Below are 22,477 nucleotides of genomic sequence, written 5' to 3'. Positions count from 1 at the left end.
TTGGGAGTCGGAGAACTGGCATCCTTGAGCTTCATAGAGGGAGTGACCAAGCCAAGAAAACAGGAAATCTCAGGTAGAGTGAAAAAATTAAGAGTTTTATTTACCCAGAAAAGTTAACACAATAGGTTAGCAAAACCAGTAGAGTGAGAAGCATATTTACAAGAAATAAACAAAACAGGCAGCTCAACCCAAGTCTGAACAGAACAAAGTGATCTGACCAAATGAAGACCGGGGCCCCTGATACAATACAGACGCTAGCCAAAGTAAAATACACACAAGGGGAGACAGAACAACTACTCCATTACAGAAAACATAATATTTGCCAAATTAAAAAGTCATTTAAAACAATAAACCAAGTGCATCCCTCTAGGTGCAGAGAGGAATGACCAAATTGCCGCCATCTGTTCTCAGGTGTTATTTAAATCTGGCTGAAGCACCAGCTCTCCTTTAGCAGCTCTGGGTGGCAGACGGTAACTCAGAGATGAAGAAATAGATATTAGTAACATGGGGAAAAGACAGCTGAAAATAAGATTTATCATACAGGGTCAACTAAAATGTGGAACCCGGCTGCCAGAGTAAAATGTTCCCATTTTACATTTCTGCAGACCAACAAGTACGAGTAGACGTGTGGTGGAGCCTGTGTCAGTGTCATGTGACTGAAACGTGAAAACGTGACGACAAACATAAACTGCCAACATTTTTTCCCGGCGACTGCTGAAAATATGAATGACCTTGAATGATGATCATAAAAACCACTGTGATGAAAAATGCACGTTTTCGTTTACCACCCCTTTAGAATACACATATACCATTGATCGATTCTACAAAGCTGAAACAAATGTGTTTTAGTTTAGCTGAGTTTATTGCACATAATAAAAAAAATTAAAAAAGACATAACAGAGCAATAAAACAGGAGAGGAATTTATTGTATTGACAAGGATTGTGTGAAGAAGACAACAGTGTAATAATTGTGCAGGGGGAGTCAAAAAAACAAATACAAACAAACAAAAAAAAAACCCTTGAGGCTTGTCAAGTGGCCCTGTTGGAGGATTATATTCAGCATGAAAAACAGTAGGACAAAAGCAGACAGATACAATATTAAAAAAAAACAAAAAAAAAACATAATGAAAACACATACTATTATATCCAAGTCGATTGCATCCAGGCTGTATTTACTATTTTTCCTCCTTATATATCTTCTTCAACACATTCATATATGTTGCATCTACAGGAGGCATTGATCATGTGCAAGCGAAAACATGTCCACACGCCGCGTGTTCGCCCCGGCGGGTCACAGAAAAGTGTTGAAAATGACACATCCTCTCTGAGAATGCCATCATCAAGTGCTGCCTCGCCTCATGTAACAGAAAGTCCCTCCCATCCCTCAAAGCAATCTTGCAGAAAGGATAGATAGAGGGGGAATATTATCCAATCCCATCAGAGGGAACAGAGACGACTTGCTCTTTTCCACGCTGGATGCAGCCAATCTTTGGGATACCACTTCTACATTTTCTTACACCGAGCCACAGAGAAATTGCTATCAGAGCAGGGGCAGGGACACTGACGAGGTGCTTAGACTACCAAAGAGACGTATGAGTGTATGTGCCAGCTTGTAAGCGAGGGAGAGAGATGGAAAGACCCTAAAATGTCAACCGAGAGTGTGTGCTTTTCACCAAGTTCTTATCAGCGTGCGTGCGTGTGTGTAACTCCGCTTCTTCAAAGATCAACAGCTGTCTAGAAACTTTTTGCAAAATGTCTCATCTCTCCTCTTTCTCACACTTTGTCTTTTTTTTCTTTTTCTTTTTCTTTTTTTCTTTTTTTTTTTTTTTACCCCCTCCAGTCTACACATCCCTTTGTAAGTGTCTCTCAAACATATGGAGCATCAAAAAAACAGAAAAAAAGTCTGTCTACTTGTTTAAAGGGAATCAAATGTCTGTCTCTTTCTTTAACTACTTCAAAAAATCAGCCTGCACTGACGCAATAATACACGGAGGTTGGAGGAGCCATCTGTGTGTTATTGAGCTGTTGTTTGAGAGGCTGACTGAAAGTTAAAAATGAGCAGTGCAGAGGAATTTCAGCCGCCATAAAGTAGATGCATGTGTCACGAAGGCATATTGTTTCTCAGTAGCTGATGTCATCACCGCTCCTTTGGTTTTTTTGTTTTTTGTTTCCTACAACATCCCCAGCTGAAGTGACTTTGCTCCGTAGAACTGGCATGCAGGATTCTTTGCCATAGTGAATATGTTAATCATCCATAAAATCATAACCGTTCACAGCTCTGTTATGTAATAGCATCTGCTCCTCCAAAAGCTGTTATTTAGTCCGATTTCAACTTTGTTTTTAAGAAATTGGCTTTATTCCCGGTGCTAACGCAGAGGTACATCTTTATCCCCAATTCTTTAAACAAGTTCTGCCAATCAGAGAGCTGTTACCATGGTGATAGGAATGGCGTTGAGTGTGTCTGACAGTCTGGATGGAGAGGTTTTCCATTTGCCGTTTGCTAGTATGATTGTGTTGTCAGATATGTTGTTGTTCAGGGATTAGGAGAGGAGTGTTTGCAGGGTCAAGGATTAGGGACGAGTGTTATTTCTGTCTTAAAATATGATATGCACACAGTCGTGTGCCTTGACCTTTTCTTTGAATATTTTCTTGTTCATAATCAATTTATGCTATCTCTTGAGCCATCTCATGTGGCATATGCGCCACCGAAGCTGTGATAGTTTTGAAATACAGAGGAAATGAATTGCAAACTGATCTGACATAGTTTTTTTTCTAGATTTTTTTTTTTTTTTTGTAATTTCCCCCATTTTTTAAACTGTATGATAAATTGTGGTGAGATTAAACCAGAATTCAGCATTTTAACAATTTCTAATAAATTCAATTATAGAGAAATGAACCTCCTGGAGGTCTCTCGAGGACCCCTGAGGGTCTCCGGACCCCACGTTGAAAGCCATTGTCCTAGAATGTGTAGTTTTGCACCCAAACTCTTTTGCCCTTTTCACTTTTTCAGATAAGTTAACCCCCGTAACTCTCTGCGGCTGGTGTTCACAATTTACCGTAGACCTTAATGAAAAATTGCAGTGTCCTCCTTCTCCAGTGTGACCTCTTTATCCTGAGCTTGGATGGCATTGGTGTAGTATCTGCCAGCCCAAATCAGCGGCCCCTCACGGACAGAGCTTCCCAGATGATAAAGTCAATCCTAAATACACTCTCACCCCACTGTAGAGGAAAACAGAGTGAGTAAAAACAGAGGAGGGATGAAAAATCAGAATCAATAGGTTTTTCATTACTGCTGTGATTCACCAGTCTTTTCTGATTATTTTTCCGCCGTATCTGCGGACAAAGGAAAATGGTATTTTTTTTCTTTTTCTTCTCCAAATCAAATTACCAGTCAGTCCCTGTGAATGGAAATAATAATCAAGGGGCGTCCCGCGATGTTTTGATTTATCTCTTTGCACTCTCTCCACCTCCAGCGCTCCAGGTAGGATTGATTAGCTGGATCAATGCCGTCAGAGCTAATTGGACAAAAGTAATAAATATTTAGACTTTTTTTTTCTTTTCTTTTTTTTCTTTTTTTTAGAGTGGGGTGAGGTGGCATGAAAAACGCACACAAGAGCAACAGAGCATTTCCATCATTATTGTTATTCTAGTGAAAGCAGGCGGGCAGATTGCTTGATTAAAGCACGGCAGAGTGAAGGTCAGAGGAATCCATACTCTGCCGACTGCTGTGTTTGCCAACAATTAACAAGGCCTCGCTAATTTGGTTTTAACTCACACTTTCTAAACAGGCGCATGGCAGCCAAGAGACCGAGTGTTTGCAAGAATCAGGGGTAGATTTCTTTCTTTCTGTTATTTCTCTGAAAAAAGGGCCCATGCACCGAAACACTCATAGACACTTGATAATACACACAAAATACCACGTGGAAACGCAGACTAATGTGCACAGGCACTCTGTGAACGCGCATGCACACTTACACATCCTCATACACACATACACATGGAAACACAAGTGCAGAAAAACACCACGCTGAGTGTGGAGAACCTACTCTTTTCCACAAATGAATAAACTCCCTGTTGGGAAGAATAATTCCTGTGAGCTAGTTCTTTTATTCAAGCCCTATGCTATTTAATAGGTTCTACCCTATAGAGTAACTATTCTAATTACTCTATAATGTATGTTATTATCATTTGTCACAATGAGTCATAATTTTTATTTGAATGAGGATTGATTTGCAAACATAATAGTCTAATGTAAAAATGAACAACTTCCTGTATTTTTATGCCGGTAATTTGTTTGTAATTGACCAATTCAACACATTCATATGGAAGCCATTATGCTGTAATGCAGTGGCTCTTATACTTTTTTCCATAATCTATTCCCTTTGAAGTATTTTTTTTTTTCAGCAAAGTTGAAAAAAAAAGGCTATATAAAGAGGTACAACCCAGCTCCATCACTGTCTGAAACACCAACGTGATACTGGAAAGATTTTGTTGCCTTTGTTTTTGCTTCTTTCTCACTTCTGTCTCCTCGTTTTCAGCTGCATCACTTCAGGAAACCCAGAGGGAAAACTGAATACAACATGTGCTTTATCAAACTTACACTTTATTATTGAGCTTATTATTGCATAGGGTAATTATTTTAGGAATTACACACGACTGATATTTTTTCAAATCAACATTTAAAAAAAAAAAAAAAAAAAAAAAATCTCACATAGCCACTAAAGCCCCTAGGGATGTGCATACCCTCAATTGAGAGCAACTGCTCTAACATCACACTCTGGGCAGGAAACTCAAATTTTGTAAACAGAAGGACAATCTCATATGTCAAGCAAAACAAAACAAAAAAAAAAGTCAGGCAACAAAAAAAAAAAAAAAAAAAAAAAAAAATCACCATTTCCACACTGTAAAAACAGCCAGGAAACTCAGATTTGTAATAACAATAATAATAATAATAATAATAATAATAATAAAAGTAAAAATAAAATTTTATTTGTATAGCACCTTTCATACAAGAATTGCAGCTGAAAGTGCTTCACAATAAAAAGAAGAACATTTGAAAACACATTAAATAAAACATTAAAAAGAATTTTAAAAAAACACAAATTAAATTTAAAAAGAATTAAAAAAGGAAAAGGCTATCATTGTAGGTCTTTGTCTAACAAAAAAAAATATTAAAAAAAAAAAAAAAAACATTTCCACACTAAAAAAAAAATAACAGTGGGCAGTGAAAAACGATATTCATCACATCCTAGCATCTGCATGACAGTGATGCATATGATAACAACAGTAATGGCAAAACTAAAATATGAAATAACAATTTAGATCTATACAATATTAAGCCTGAAAGTAAAATGCATTGGACATAACACACACACACACAAACACACACACATATATATATATGTGTGTGTGTGTGTGTGTATTTCTGCTTTATTTGACAGTCACAGTGGTCACAGCTGTTAGCTAATGGAAGCTAATGGATGTCCAAATTTTCTGTTTTACCCTAAAATATGCTTCAATATTCCTCCAGATTTTCACTCTGCAATATTTCCTTTATTGATATTTAATGTTTCAGATGGTGCAATGGTAATGATTTTCCAGGCGCATTCAGAGCAACCTGGGATAATACAATAAGACACTGCATACTGACATTTACAGACCTTGAGCTTACCATGAGTAAGAGCTTAACATCATGTCTTAACATACAAAAAAAAAAAAAAAACACACAGAACGCTCCCATTATAATCACCAAGGTTGTCTACACAGGATGTTAATGACATGATGCAACATCCCTCCTCAAAGCAGCAACAGTGTCTATTTTGACACTGAACCCGCTGCTACTTGACAATTTTGCCGTTGTCATAGTCGTACAATTTACATTCAGCTTACAGTTTGACTCCACGCATGAACTTGATGATGAACTGTGAACTGAGTGGAGCTTAGATTGGTCGTAATTCTACTTCATAAAGGGCTTGGTGTTGATACTATGCATCAAATTTCAGGTAGAGCGCTACTCCCAGAAGCAGCTGTTGCACCCTGTTATCCTGCACACACTGCTTTGTCTTTCCATTTGAAGCATGAATCTCACTTTAATTGATGATGTCGCCTCAAAGGCCATCTCCAACTCTGCACAAGCAATTTCAAGAAGTTTGTTCTCTTGCAGACAACTTGGGTAGAATGTCCTCCGCAAGGACACAAGAACCCACATGGCATTCTCGAATTTGATAAACACCGATTGTCTCTCGTTTTTCCCTCTGTCTCTGCCTCCTATTAGCCTGTGTCTCGTTGCGGTAGCGGTGGATTTTGCGTCAGCAGCAGCAGGTGTTTGGAGGGAGAGGCGCTGACACACGGAGGCGCCCTGTCAGACGAACTCATTAGAGACTGCGCGCCACCTTTGTCTCCTCATTTAGAGGTGGAGGAAGCACGCACATGCGCACGCACATGCACGCGCGCACACACACACACAGAACAGCAGGTGGCCGCTGTCCCGGCAGGACAAATCAAAGGGCGCACGCTCAATGCCTCCACGGCGGATGGACATGAGAAGGAGGGAGAGAGAGAGAGAATTTATCCCCATGCAATTTGCGTTTTTTTTTTCTTATAATATTGCTCAATATAGTTTCTAATTCAGTCACACCAATAAAGGAAATTGCCTGACTCCAAAGACAAAGAAACTAGAAAGTTTTCTACTTAATAGTACTTAAGTTTTCAGCTGTGTGCTATTTTCTCAAGTGTAAAAAGTGACAAGAATGACTTCAACTTTGGCACCAGCTGAAGTCAAAGCATATGGTAGATGCTCTGCATGAGAGCGGGTGTTAATTGATGCGAACCAACTTAACGGGGAGCACATGTATTAGATATGCATTGATAATCCACACTGCATGAGGAGTTCACGGTGATGTGGTGGTGGCCTGCAGTCACCCCCAAATTAGATATCAATTAGTGTTTGACTGATATGGGTTTTGAGGGCCTACACCAGGACCTGTGGTTCTGCATTGGAGTCACACTCTTATTTCCAGTTGTACTGTATTTCCTCAAGAAGTGTATGCTCAGAAAGCCTCTCAGTCATCGTCGCTGAGGGTGAGTTCACAGCAAGGATGTTTGCAGTGGTTTATTGGAAATCTGGAGCATTTGCTTATTGGGTTTGTTTGCCCACCATCTGAACTCAGGTTGCACCAAATAAGTGCACCAGGACATCCCAAAATGCCCACCTCAGTCCTCCCTATCAAAATCTGTAATCCTCCAGGAGAGCAGCTCTGTCCAGTAAATGAACTGCTTTCCGAGTCTGTGTGACTTTTGTGGATCGGCCTCGGTTTGCTTATAACTGTAAACCAATAAAAACCATGTGCAGAAAATTGACTGACAGTTCAATCATATGCAAAATGCAGGCCAGTGAAATTGTTTTCGTTGGGCTCCTAGCCCCTTAAGGCAAGCTGAGGTGCGTTTCATCACAGGTCTTTCCGACTGACTCCTCGGAGGCTTTTGAAGAAAATCCCCCCTGATTGCCTCGATTAGCCGTCACAAAGATAACAGTAATGAAACTCGGAAATCTGAGAAAAGTAATAACTCACATGAACTTGTTATGTTTCCAGTTTCTCCCGCCCATGCATGTGTTGGGTTTTGCAGTGGAGTTGTTGTGTTTCCGCACCTCTCTCTCATTCCCGTCCAAGCAGAATGGAATGAAAGCGTTCCCCGAGCCTTAGCGCTGACACCCCCGACAACTCCCTCTGTGGTGGGCCTGCATCTGAGGTTTTCCACCCACACGCTGTTAATTTATTAGATTTTTAGTTATGCCTCCGGTTTACTTTGAGAGTAAATTAGATTAGGAAACTTTGGTAGGGGCAGGGGCATGTTTCACATAGCAGGAGAGAGCAAGTGTGGAAAAATCTGTGCCTCCTTCTAGGTTTGGTCCTCTCCCTCTGTCTCTGTCTCTGTGGGTGTGTTTGTGCCAGCTAAGGTTATGTCTGCAGGAGTGCATGTCTGTCCTCTGCCGCTATTAACACTTCTCTCATCTTCTCAACATGGCTCCGCTCTCATATCTCTACTTCTCTCTCTTTCCTTCTCTCTCTCTCTCTCTCTCTCTCACGCTTTCTCTCAAAATGTGTGTTTGCATGTCTGCGTGCGTGCGTGCGTGCGCTCCGCTTCAACTACTATTAACTATTCTCTAATCTTTCTCAACATGGCTCCACTCTCCTCTTTCACAACATGGCTCCCCTGCTTCTCTGTCTGTCGGCCATTTTAAAAAATCTCTTCTCCTCTTCCTCCACATCTGTCTCTCACCCAGCTTTAGCATGACTCTGGAGCTGCTCTGTTTAAAAAGAGAGAGAGAGAGAGAAGAGAGAGAGAGAAACACTGGGGAAAAAAAGAAAGAAATGTCAAGTTTCTTCATCCCCCTACCACTTCACACATTATCATCCTTGCTCTATCTATAATCCCTCCTTTCCTCCTTCCCTCCCCTGTTGTCTTTCTTCATCCTCTCTTTTTCCCCTCCTCCGGCACACAACCTCTTTATAGCCTTCCTTGCCATGCTGCGATAATTAGTCAGCGCTAAAATAATACAGCCTCAAGAAAACAGCAAGAGCTGAGCAGAGGGCTCAGCTCCGCTGGGAGGGGGAGGACGGAGGGATGGAGAAAAAGAGAGGAAGCAAGAGAACGAGAGGGAGGGAGGAGAGGGGAGGGGAGCGGCGTTGTGTCAGCCGATTTCAAATGGCTACCAGTGGATTGTTAGATAATGAAGGTTTCAGGTAGCGGAGCGTGTGTGTGTGAGTGCGGGTGGGTGCGTACCTGTCTGATCTTGTGCGTGTGTGTGTGTGTGTGTGTGTGCAGGATAGAAAGACTGCATGTCTCATTTTTCTGTCTCCTTGTTGCCCTGTTCTGTGACTCAGAGAGTGTGTCGAGCCTGGTGTCGTGGATATGCTTTGATGGCCTGTTGGCCTTGCAGTCATCCCAGGCTCTTTCCTCCATGCCGTGGCGGGGCATTAAATATAAACAGCAGTATGAAAAGCCATGCTGTCACACGCCGTGGATATGTTTGTATGTGTTTGTGCCCTTTGTGTGTGTGTGTGTGTGTGTATGCATGTCTGGGTCATGTCAGCAATATGAAAGTCACATCTTGCCATGCTGTATCTATTATCTGTGTGTAATTCTGTCTTAGTGTATGGTTTATAGTAGGATTTGTGCATGCCACCACATCTGTGGTTCTCAAAGTTTTCCAGGCCGGGGACTCCCCTGAAGGGAGGAATTTTTCCAGGGACGCTTCTTGACCATAACGCCAGAAAAATCTGTTATCACAGCAGTGTTGTAGAGCACATCATAGTAATTGCAGAAATATTTTCCACAGAACCTTTGCTTGGTGTCACATTTTAGCCTTTCCTTGTTATTTACAGTCACAGTAGCCAGTCTTGTAAATTATTGAGAAGTGTCGGCCTGTCTCTCATGACACAGTTTGTCAGTTCTCGGTAGGAAAGAGGAGCAGTGTTCTTGTGGCTTCGTCTCCACTTGCATGCAGTTTCTTGCTTTTGGCACTCCACTGAGCCGACACGTCTTGTGGTGGGGGCGTTCTTCACTTTTTCATTATAAAAACTCGAGCTCTTTAGAGACCCTTCTCTCAAGAGATACATCACATCTATGAGCTGATGATTAAATCTACCATTTAATGATTAGAAATACAGCCTTTGTGTAACTAATAAATATTTCCAAGTTTTCATTTTCTTTATTTTTTCTTAATTTGCTGCTACTTTTCTTTTTTGTTGCAGTTGTTGCATTTTTTTTTTTTTTTTTTACTAATTTTCCAGTAATTTTTCGCTCATTTGCTTATTTCACCTTTTTCCCCCAGCAAATTCAGTTTATTTCTTTCAAACCCCAAAACTTGCAAGAAATTAGTAAAAAAAAAAAAAGAATTACCAGAAAATTAGTAACAAAATATTTTTTTTAAAATGACAAGAAAACTATATAATTATTAAAATGATTTATGTTCAGGTCAGATCAGTGATGCTGGATCACATTTCTCATTTTTTTCTACATTTTTCTACATTCCTTGTTTATAATGTTTATATTGCTCTTTGGTACTTATTATCTGTTTATACTGTTTATAGTGTAAATTATGCTTCATATCTTGCTATCCACTTTGCTGCTGTAATACGTGAAATTTCCCCACCGTGGGACTAATAAAGGAATATCTTATCTTTTAAATATCTTTCACAAGCATGTAAACATGCATATTCCTTATTTGTCTTGAAAGCCACTGGCCTAACCCGCGTGTGATTGATGGCCAGCAGTAAGAGTGATGTGGAGTGTCAAAAGATATCAGAACCTCTACTGGGTCAGAACAAACAGGTGGGGGGTAACTGGCTCAAAGGTGTGTTTGTTTTATTGCACAGAGTGGTGGCCCCTATGCTTTTTAGTGAGGCAACACAATTTTATCCATTATTTATTAGTTTTAGCAGTTATTTTGCAGAACCCCTGGCCATGTGTCATGGAGCCCACTTTAAGAGCCTCTGCACTACATATCTATTAGTCTGTGAAAGTGTGCAAAGTGTGTGTGCAGTTTGTGTGTCTCTACAACACGTGAGAATTAGAATGCTCCACAGTTTGTGTGTGTGTGTGTGTGCAAATTGAGTATTTATGCAAAGTAGCTCTGTGGAGGGCAGACAGAAGCCTAAGAGACAGACAGCCCATGGGACTTGGAGCACTTTGCTGTGGTGCTGTAGCGCTATGCTAATCACAGCCAACGCCCGTCACATCTCATTCACCACCGGGCTTATTGGACCCAACCCAAGTCCAAACTCCTCCATTACAGTTCACACTTGAACTCGCTCAGCGTATGAGGCGGGCAGATTTTTTCGACTGCAACTCAAAAATACTGCTGAAGCAAACTTCCTTTGACAGGGAGATCTGAGGAATTTCTTTTGTTGACTTTGAGAGGTGGTGGTTGCTGACAACATAGCCGACACAAAGTTTGTCAGTTCACCCTAGTTTGCATGCAGTGCAACTGAAGGCAACTGAGGGCAACTGAAACTGCAGCAGCTCGGCAGATTAACATTTCAAACGCTAGTGACAAACAACGCTAGTGCTTACACTAAACATGACTCAATGATCGTGATACACGCTGCAAGGGACAATATCTCTCTCTCTCTCCTACCCCTGTGGAATTGATTTATTTCCCTTGCATCATCATGTTAAATCAAGCTGTTAAGACCACTGATATCTGAGTCTTCATTAAATTCTTTATAATCCTATATACCTGTACGCTATCCAACTTCATTGTGGCTTACAGCATCTCAGAAAATCATTTTCTACAAAACTAGAATTAAGTGTAAATCATCCTACCTTAGGTGCAAATGTTCACTGAACTGTTTCTCCCAAATGACAACAAAAAAAATGAAATGTGACAGAGGCTAATAAAGATGTTCTATTTTCGTCAAAAGTTCTGACAGCTACAGTAGAAAGTGTCAGAAACGTGTGAATTCTAATATTGGTGTGTATAGTAATTGCCTTTTCTCTTATTTCCACCCACATCTTTCCACAATGTCTCAACTTTTACACCTTTCTAATATCCTTTTTCCGGGATTTAATGTGTCTGTATGCCAGTTTTCTGCCATAAAATCAGGATAACACCTTTCTCTCCTCTCTCTCTCCTTCTTTTTTTTGTATCTCTCAGCTGGGACAACGTACATCTTCGGGCGAGGCGGAGCCCTCATCACGTATACCTGGCCACCCAACGACCGGCCGAGCACACGGGCAGACCGGCTGGCGGTGGGCTTCAGCACGCAGCTGAAGGAGGCCGTTCTGGTCAGGGTGGAGAGCGCCAAGGGACTGGGAGATTACCTGGAGCTGCACATAGTAAGATAACGGCGTGGGGGTACAAAGGGTATGGGATGGAGGGAGGATATGGCAGTGTACTCAAAATGAATCACTAGGTGGCATATCAGAGCGAGGAACAGGGGCTTGGAGAGTGTCCGGAGCTCTATACGGTAAGACTACCATTTTAAGGGAGGAAGAGAGAGCAGAAACAGGGAGATGGAAGGTGGAAACATGCCAGGAGGCGACCGGAGACCGGAGATCAAGAGCGGGGACGGAGGGAATGAATGAATGAATGGAGGAAGGCAACAAAAAGGAAGGACATAGAAGAGGGAGGAGGGATTGGCTGCACCAGGGGTCTGGGAATGAACCATGACCTACAAACAGAGATTGGCCAAATAGGAGGCTAAAAGACACAACGAACGAGCGGATACAACGTCGAATTGTTTTGGTGGAGTTGAAGCTGTATCGTAGTTGGTTCACCACTGAGACGATCTATGTAGCCTGCAATAATGTCATAGTAATACACGACTATGAAGCTATCTGCTAATGTTACTACCACCATTCATTTAGTTAACAAGGTTTTTCATGCGTAAATTGTGCTTCCGCTTTGATTTGCCATTCCAATATGGCCGATCAAGGTTTATTACTGCATTATCACTACAGAGTATATTATCAACAAGTCTGAGAAGCCAACCATAGAGGTTGTTTGTTCCAGCCCTCTAATACAACCAACAGTAGTGTTTCCTAAATGAGTGGCACATTTGACCCACAAGACCACCTCTAATACGACCCGTGTGATGTGATCTGCTAGGATGATGATTGACCCATCCACCACCCAACCATTGTGCCTAAGCACTTTCTGTCACTCTCTTAACTCTATACCTATACTCTATACCACCAGAGGTCGCTTAACTTTAAAACATAACTTAAAGGTTATGGGGTCATTTTTTGCCACTGTATTATTAATAGCATAGAAGGCTGTGCACATGAGAAGGCATTAGGCTGCATATCTTAGATGTTGTTTTAGATTGGGAAGAGAACACTATTGCTTGGCATTTATGCAAAGAACCTTTTTTTTTGTTTGTTTTGTTTTGGTGTGGGAGGGTTGGGGTGGCAGCTTGATATAAGTGTAGTACTTGAACTAATAAGAAGAACGGTAGAAAGGGTGCATCAATGGGTGCAGAGTCTGGAAAATTAAGAGTGATCACACAAGAGCATCTTTCTTTATGCTCTGTCAGAGTAGTTATTAGCCCCATCTCGCCTCTTATTACTTTCATATGTTAGGCTAAAGGGTCATTTTAAAACCACCTCTAATGACAATTTTAGATGGCTATTAAGTGACATCATGCATTTAAAAAATGCATTAATGTGGGCTGTAACTGTCTTGTTGACCCTTTTGCTCCCTCTGATATTCCATTCAAACTGCATATTCGTTTTAATGACAGTTTTTCTCCTAATTGCCATCCAAGGCCAAACCTGGTGACTATGATCTACTCATCATGTTGCAGGAGTCTAATAATCACTCACATACACAGTCGGTTTAAGGGCTACAAACAGTGATATACAAGCTGGTCTAAAAGATGTAGCCTTGCCCTGCAATTCCTTTAGACTGCTGCTAAAAGCACTCACTGATAAAACACTGTCACTATCACTGTTATCAACCCTTGCCCCATCATGCTGCTGCTTCACAGACAAATGGACACACATTCGTTCACGGTGATACTCAGCCATTTGCACACACGTGTGTATGTGGGTGTGTGCGTGTGCGTGTGTGTGTGATCACTCTCCTTCAATATCCCAGTGACCCCAATTTCTTTGGGCTGCTGGTGCCTGGAAGCAACAGGAACAGAGTTGACCAGAGGTTGCTTCTCATCCAGTGCTGGGATGATGGGAAAGGGATGGATAAAAGAAGGGAGGGCAATCAGGAGAGTGAGATGGGTGTGTGAAGCAAGGACCCAAGTCAAGGCCATGTTTAAAGCTCCTTTCATCAGTGATAACTACCAGTAATGACTGTGATAATGCAAGATTTTCAGTAAATGTAAAATTCAAATGGTTATTTAGTCTCAGTGTGATCTGAGAACCATGTGATATTGCAAAGTGTGAATCATGCAAACATCAACAAAAGCTAAACTGAAGCTGAAATGCTTAAATAACGAGAACTTTTCTTTAAAACAGGTCTACTTGGGGTTGTCGTTGTATAGAGGCTTCGATGAGCAACAGTGCAGCAGATTTTTTTTTTTTTTTATTGTAGTCTCAAGAAATGGCTGGGCTGCTCTCAGTTTATCTCTGCCTGTCTCGCACAATCCCTCATCAGTCATTCTTTCGCTCTCCTCTCTCAAGTGCATATTCTCTATCTGACTTGTCTCTGTCTTTCATTCACTCCCTCATTCCCTCATCTCTCCCTCTCTTACGCACTTTCTCTCCCGTTCTCTCTCACATCAGTGCTTCAGACACACCAGCCCTGCTCCTCCGCTCCCTTTGCAATTACATTTCATTTGCTGCCGTTCCTCCCGAGTCGCTCCCCTAAATGACTCCTGTTCAGCCCACAGTGGGTGGTTGGGCCCCGTTAATTATGCCCGTCTCTCTTGGAGGGGAGAAGTACAGGCAAATTAGACCTGGGAAACCAAGGGCACTGGCCCCATATCATTCCATCTGATGGGGGCTTCACTGACCCAGTCAAACTGAAATATACCCTCTACATACAAACAGTAAAGGTAGCCACAAGGTCCAGTATCTGGGGCCTGATTTGTTAGCTTTGGCTACCAATTAATCAATCCTAAGTTCCGCCTCCCTTAGTTACTGTTGCCAGGTTGGACAAAGTTTACGTGCTCAGCCATGGAGGCAGTAAAATTCAGTGATAGGCTACTCAGTGTTTTCTTTCCCACTGTTTTAAACAAGCACACATTATATGTACATTTTCAGCATCTCTTGCTGAATTGAACCATGTCATCATAGCAATCTGCTTTTTACACGACAACCCTCCAAAGGTGGTCTCACCATGTCTAAGAACTTTGTGTTCGCTCCCACTGTTTTAATCAAACATGCAAAATGTTATACATCAGAATGTCCAGCGTCTTCTGCAGATTCTCACAGTATCAGGTTCTTTTTTACCACGTCTCAAAGTCATCTGCGTTATCTGGGCTATACTAGGATTTTATGAATCCAGCACAACTACTTACCTTCATCCAAACACAGGTATGGTTGTTAATCTTATTAATATTCATTTGGCTGTGTGGTTGGACACACAGTTTAATCCATAGAGGAGGCATATGGCTTGGCCCTATTTTGGTATTGGTGTCTGGTCCGCTGCACAGCTCAATCTCTTGGGATAGATACTGTCTATCTCTGCTGCAGTGACCCCTGGCACAACATTTGACAATGGATTTTTTAAAAGGCAACAGCATAAACGACTGAAAACACCTCAAAATCGAAATGAACTTCATTCACGTCTAAGGGGAAAGAGGCACTGCTTGACTGCGGGCAACATTTATTAAGCTACAACGGGTTGGTTTGCATTTGGGGGTTATGACTTAGGATTGATCGATTCAAAAGCAGCATTTGGGGTTAGCTTGTTGCGTGGACTCTAATAGCATTTCAAAGTTTGAAACCCTGACTGGCAATTTTGAAAATGGCTGCTATGAGAACATTTTTGCATTGTAGTAGAGGTTCCAAAGTGATTCATCACCATGTCCATGTAAAGCAATGTCAATGACAGCTCTATCATTGCTAAGTCTGTATCATTACGTCAGGGGAGTGGCAAGCAAGGACCACAGAGCCACATATAAACTCTGTCCTCTCATTACAGAATATGACACATTGCTGATGGATGCCTTGTCAGGCTCTTTGTCTGTCTAGCTACAAATGCTGGCAGTGGTGGGCATGGCTGATAATAGCGTGCCAGCAAGATGTGATAGGGCATTATTCCTTATCTCTCGCACACCACCCGCTCACTATACTTTTCTTCCCTCGCCTACCCTCCTTTATGCCACCCGCCCACCCCCCCTTCCACCCCTTCCTCCCCTTCCTCCTCTGTCCATCTCCCTGACAGAGGGCAGGACATCATTTCAGTACATCTTCGTGACATGGCACCATCATGGCCCCGGGGTGGGAGATGCAGAGAGAGATGGGTGCAGATGTATAAGATACAGGATGAGGTGGATAGGCTGAATCTGCTGCCTGGGGCCCATTTAAAGACGAGCTGTCCTCGCAAGACCTTGCCTCTCACAGATCCCCAATTATTTATTGTGGGTGTGTCTGAAAACTCTCAAAACTTTCTAGTTGGCATTTTGAGAGTTCTGGCTGAAAAAGTTTTGAAATTAATTAGATGGAAAATGCCAGGAAAATGAATCACTTCTGAGGAAGACCAAACATGATTGTTGTTGCCGTGGCTGTTGCAATATAGCAGATGTGCTTAGATGAACATGTTGCTTGCAAAAGTTGTAATCTGCAATATTTGTGTTTCTTGTTTGTCAGTCAATCAGTGTGTCCTGTACTGTCATCTTTTTCCTTTCCTTTCTGTTAATGAAGTTTGAGTTTCTATAGGTGGTGCACTTTTCTTTGTCTGTTTGGTCATGGTGGCTCTCAGTGCTCATGGCAACTACCCGTTTCTTAGATTGATTTCAAACAAATTCGGAATAAAAAACACTTTTTCTGCAAAAGATTTGCTTGATTCTTAGTGTTTAGAATAGCAAGAAAAAACTTCATGAACTGGCTTTAGGTTCAATCAGTATTATGTTACAAAGTTGCAAAATCCAGTTGTATTAAGATTGTTGCTTCAATATGCATTTCTATTTCAGAATCTACGTCTGTTACAGAATGTTAGCCACGTAGAAATAAAAAATGGACATTTGGGAGGTCAGGACTTCATCTTAGCTTGTCTCCATGACATTTCCACCTTCAGGGCCTGAGGTGTAAGATGCAGGGAGTGCAGGAGGCAGAGATATGGATGTAGGCTGATAGGCTGTATTTGCTGCCTATGGCAGCTGCAAAAGGAAGATGTCCTTTCAAGACCTTGGGAGCCACTCATAAAAAGTACTGATCCACACTTCTTTTTGTTTATGCCCAAATTCTAGGTTTACAGTTTACATTTATTTTAAACAGTTCACATTTATGTTAAACAATTCCATTATTACAAATGATTGCAATCGTATGACTGAAAGTAGGATTAAGTTAGACTATTGTCCTAGTGTCTGACTCATGTACAGTTTATTTCTTGAGTATCCCAGCTGAAACATTTTACAGGCTCACAGAAAGAGAAATAATCACTTAAGAGCTCAGTCTGGGCAGAAGCACCAGCCCACGCTCAGAACCATTAATATGTAGAGTTTTTATGTAGCTGTTTTCAGGGACTGCAAAGACCAATAAAGTCACTCAAAAAACCGAGGTGCAAGTGAGGTTATTTAGCATTCACAGACTTTATTACAATGAGACACCAATGAAAACAGCAAATGTCAGAGCTATTTTCTTCATGGGCCACTCATAAACTTTCTAAATAGCCTGACAGGTGGCTGGATAAACACGTAGCAGCTTACACTTACCTTTCAACACCCGGACTTGGCGCAACCTTTGTTATTATGATTTTTTTTTTTTTTTTTTTTGGAGGTGTCTGTGTTTGTATTTATTGCCATCCGCACAGGCACCGCTCACATTTGACAGTCATTACATTTACAACTGGTGTGTTGTCCCGCTAACTGCTCTGTGGGAAGTGTCTCATCTGCAGTTATGGGCCGGTGCACAGAGCACAGCGAGTCTCCCCAAGTACCTCCATCACCGGCTGTCTGGACCTGGCTCATAGTGTTAAATAAGGACCCACCTTCGATTACCCGTTAGGGAGTCATCCCTCTCTGCAACTGTTTACTTCTAGCGGGGGGGGCGACGGGGGATGGGAGTGGAGCTGGCGTGTAGGTGGGGGGTGAAGAGGGGATATATTTTCTCCTCTTTACCCCCCACTCCCATGTCCCAGCTGGTCACATTCTGATTAAGAATTGAGACGAAGGGAGGGAGACAGCGCACCCCTGTGTTCATATTTGTGTACACAGGCTTGTTTATGACGAACACCCACGGAATCAAAACGTGAAGTGCAGCATCTGACTTCATTAGCTTTTTCCAAAATCCACATCTCTCTCTTTTTCTCTGCTGGTTAACAAGAAAAACACTTCTTTTTGCTTTTTTCCCCACCCCTTTTTTTGGGCTGTATACCATAGGCCCGTGGTTATCTATCAGCAGTTTAGGCCAGTGCCTGTTTAATTATGGGTGGAAAAATGCGATCCGATGTGCGATGCCAGCCGGGGATGAGATGAGTGGCGAGGAGAAGGAGGTGCAGGGTGAAGTGTTTTTGGAGTGCAGCAGGGAGCCGAGAGATGCTGGCGTCAGATAAAGGTAGATGGCAATGCGGATAAAACTGTCAGAGAGAAGCAAAGGCTTTTATCCTCTACTCCCCACCCCCAGTAGCAACACACACACACACACACACACACACACACAGGATACACAGAGGAGTGGGTGTGCAGGCACACACACACACACACATCCACATGCACTCCGCCTCCACTCCTAACTAGCTGTCAGTAGCATACGAGCGTGTACACACACACGCTAACAATGCTCCAGCTCTAATTAGCTGTCAGTGGCGCTCACACGCACATACACGTGCAAACACATTTACAAGGACACCTTCACATTCACTTACACACATGACACGTATGATTAGCCCCGCTACACACAGCCATCCACAGTTAAATTTACACAGGCATCCCACACACACTTTCCCCCCACACAGTGTGATTTTGTTATTTCCTTATTTATACCCCCCCCACCCCGCCAACACACACACACACACATTTCCCCTCACCTTAAGCGAGTGTCACTTCTACAAACTGCTCTCCTTCATCTTGTCAGGGGGGGAAAAGCAAAACATGCAGGGAGGGATATAGCGTGGAGAACAATCGAGCTAGGACAGGTAGTGAAGGAAGGCGTTGCGTTGATGAATGCGGCTGTCTCGCAAAGGGGAGTGTGGGCCGCGGTCGGTAACGAGATCGGGTCCTGGTGGGTTTGGCAGGGTCTCTCGCCTTGGAGAGCAGGAGCCTGACAGCCTATCGATTAATCTCACCCCCTCCGCATCACTAATTAATTATCGTGGAGGGGATGACAGGACGAAAGCTAGAGGGGGTGGCGGCATTCCACCTGCCCTTCTCTGGGCTTCATGATGGGAAGGACAGAAAAGGTCCCCCCCATACCTGAAACTGCCTTTTACACTCCTACCTGAAAGCAGCACACCCTGCTGGTGCCCCTTTGGTCAGTCGTATTGGTTAATATTTTGTTAGAGCTGACTGTAGATGGCCTCAGTCATGTGTTTTCAGCTTCTGAGGGGGTAAACGCCTAAAGCAGATGCACGTATGAATTAATTTTGGATGGAGAACGATAGAGCTTTTAACACAAATTGTTATATTTGCATCTTGGAAGCCATTCAACCTACCCACCGATGTGGTATTTCCCATACTTTGGCTTGATTTTCATCACCATAATAGTCTACAGGCTTACCACTATAATATTATACAGACTCAGACAGAATACCGTAAAACTAGGCATTTATTTGCTTAAATCATCAAACACAGCCAGCCTCTATTTGGGATCTGCATCTATTTTGGGCTTGCCTATATTTCCTTTTGCACAAAATTCTTGCTAAGCAAAAAGGATAAAATAAATAAATAAAAAGTTATTACCAGAAAAAATAGGCTATCAAACCACAGACCTTATTTTTTTATGTGAGAAATGGATTAAAAATCTCTCAAAGCCTCCAGAGTCTTGCCTTTTCTTGTCCTGGTATCTGTTCTGCTTCCAAACAGACCATATCTGGCTATATCGGCTTTTAATTGAAGTTTTACGACATTTGGAATCTATATCTTGGCTCATGAATGGTGACCTAAAAAGATGCCTAAAAATGTATTGCATTGATACACTGATAATTATAATTTATAAGTCATCAGCCATTGCTCTATCTTTCCAGAAATTCAGTTCCTTTACCGTGTACAATCACGGGGAATCTAGAAACACACTGAGCATACGCCCACACAAAGAGCTAGGACGCTAACTAGGTGACTTGAACTACCTAGCTGTGTGTCGCTGAACATCCCATGTGAGCTCTTGGTGAGAGTAAATGAATGGGCTCCCAGGATCAATAAGCTATTAGTGTCCAAGAGAGCAGGCCTGTCTGTATGGGTTCAACCATGCCAAGGATAATCACCTGGGAAGGCAAAAACACCCCATTTCTTTCTATTCGTCTCTTTCTCTATCTCTTTCTTTCTTTCTTTCCTACCTCTGCTCTCTCTCCTGTATCCACTCACCACCTCAATGGCAACAACCTTGTAGTGTACTGCTCTCGCTCAACTCAGCCCAGACCCTCACAGTGAGACTGTACCGTGTGACTAATTCTTGCAGCTTGCTGTCAGTTCTAGGCCGTCTTTACTGTGATGTGTTGCAATGTCCAAAACAATCTCATAAAATGGGATGGATTATGTGAGCATTGTGTTTCTCCACCAAGAATCGGACCGCATTACAATGACGTGCACATGCCACTTTGGTTAAGGTTGGGATTAGCCAACTAAAACTTTAAGGCTCATGAAACTTAATGTAGTTAAGGTTGCAGTTTTTGGTCATAGTTTAATGATCCACTGAAAACTAAAAGCTCTCACGCAGTTAAGTCTGGTGTGAGTAGGAAATTGGTTGTCAGAGCTATAGGCAAATGTATCCCGCCCACCACCCACCCCCTCACCTTCATTTGATCTTTTCATGGTGGGAAAATGTTTCCTTCATTTTTTTCTGCGCATATTTGCATGTTTGAAGACATCCTGTTAATTCCAATGAAAAAAGGCCGCGCTCATGATGCCTTGCAGTGCCACGGCAGCAGAATCATCTTCAGCGGACATGTAATTTGATTTCACATTTGATGTGCATCATTTCACTTTAAATGTGTGTGATTTCAATCTCGGATATAGGTCGGATTGGGATTTAAGTCAGTGAGCCTTGACATGTAAGGGTTTGCGCTGCTTCTGTGTGAATCGGGGTGGAAGTTCCAGCAAAAAGAAAATCCATAGCTGGCCCCTGAGTCCCCATGCTCTGTGAGACGAAAAGAGAGAAATAAAAAGGATTGGAATGAGAAGAAAGAAGGAAGGAAGGAAGGATGGAAGGAAGGAAGGAAGGAAGGACAGGAGGAGGGATGAGAGTGGAGAAAATAAAGAGAATAAAACAAGATAGGGAAGAGGAAAGAAGAAAGAGAGCAGATTCATCCAGTGTGTGTTGCCTTGTGTGAGGTGCCCTGAAGAGGGCTGTAGTTTTCCACCATAAGATCCTTTTCAAATGTCACTGCTGCAGATCCAGCCCTCTGCTCCCTCTGGATGCACTTTAGCCGGGGCCTCTCCTCCCTCCTCCCTGTAGTGAGCACAGGGCCAACACAGACAGGACAGCCCACATCATCTAACACAAGTCTTAATTCAATAAAACACAAAGCAGCTGAATGTTACTCATGAGAAATCATGCCTTCATTTTGCTGAATCATCTACACCTACTACTACAGTACAAGCAGTGCTGCCATTAATGATTCTCTGTGACTAATGCACTCATTTTCTGTTTGAACGCACAGGTGTCTGCTCTGTTCTGAATGGTCTCATTAAAACTTTGCAGTCCGCTGATGAACTCATAATGCTGACACGTGCATGAATTTCAGAGTGGGAACGTCGTACTTAAACAAAGTCTGAATTCATACAGCGCATCTGCACAAACTACCACTTCTCATTTTCAACACATACCCCCATCTACCATTGGCCTCATGCTATGATTTTCTGTCAAGTATCAGTGCACACTGTCTGTTAAGATTTTTACTGTCTGGACTTTGGCTGACCCTCTGCCTTCTCTCACCTTTGATTCATCACTATATCTATAATTCATCCTTGCCCTTTCCATAAAAGTTTGGCTATCGACTTTCTGCACTGCATTAATAAATCCTATATATTCTATTGATTGTAAAACTGCTGTGACTCCATGCTAACCCTCCTACAATATCTCAATCGACCACCAAATGTGCACCCTACATCACTTTTCACCTATTTTTCTCAGCAAAATTAACCTATTCACTCTAGTTATTCCTTGACACTGTGAGTGTTGTTGTAAGGGAGATCGACACAGTCGGGCTTCGCCTTTCAGACTTGCCATATTGACTCCTAACCATGCTTTGAACCTTTCCCACCCAAATTTCGAAATACGGGTCAGCTAGAAGCCCAAAACATTCTGTTTTATCAAATCTTTTCTCTCTGTTATCGCAGTTTGCTTGTTGACTTCCCCAGGGATGATGTTTTCTACCTTGAAACACGGTCAAGCACAATATGTTGAGGAGAGGTAAAAGAAAGCAGAAAAAACTAGGACAAAGAGAGGGGAAAGCAAGAGAAGGAGAAGGAGAGAGATGGTGTGTGGAAGAGAGATAGAGCAGAAGACCGTGAGGCAAAAAAAGAAAAGATGTTTACATCTGCTCATTCATGCAGAGCTTATATGTCCATGTTTCCAAGCCTTTGGTGATGTAGTTAAGGCAGAAATGCGTCATTTCTCAGTTGCCACTCTGAACTCCGCGTCTCCGTCGGCCAGTGCTGCTGTTGACAAACCGAGAAAAAACACTTTATTTTTCAAC

At 42.2% G+C, this 22,477-nt stretch overlaps 1 protein-coding gene across 1 annotated transcript in view; it reads left to right on the top strand.

Moving 5' to 3' along the window:
• nrxn2b (neurexin 2b) overlaps positions 1-22,477 on the top strand; it is an 801,338-nt gene that overhangs the window by 669,157 nt on the left and 109,704 nt on the right. Inside the window, exon 16 of the mRNA XM_030076071.1 lies at positions 11,660-11,841. Coding sequence (XP_029931931.1) covers positions 11,660-11,841 — 182 coding nt within the window. The remainder of the gene's footprint in view (positions 1-11,659; positions 11,842-22,477) is intronic.

This window comes from Myripristis murdjan, chromosome 18 (genome assembly GCF_902150065.1).
Source record: "Myripristis murdjan chromosome 18, fMyrMur1.1, whole genome shotgun sequence".
Classification (NCBI taxonomy): domain Eukaryota; kingdom Metazoa; phylum Chordata; class Actinopteri; order Holocentriformes; family Holocentridae; genus Myripristis; species Myripristis murdjan.
This window is presented reverse-complemented; position numbering and strand designations above follow the sequence as displayed.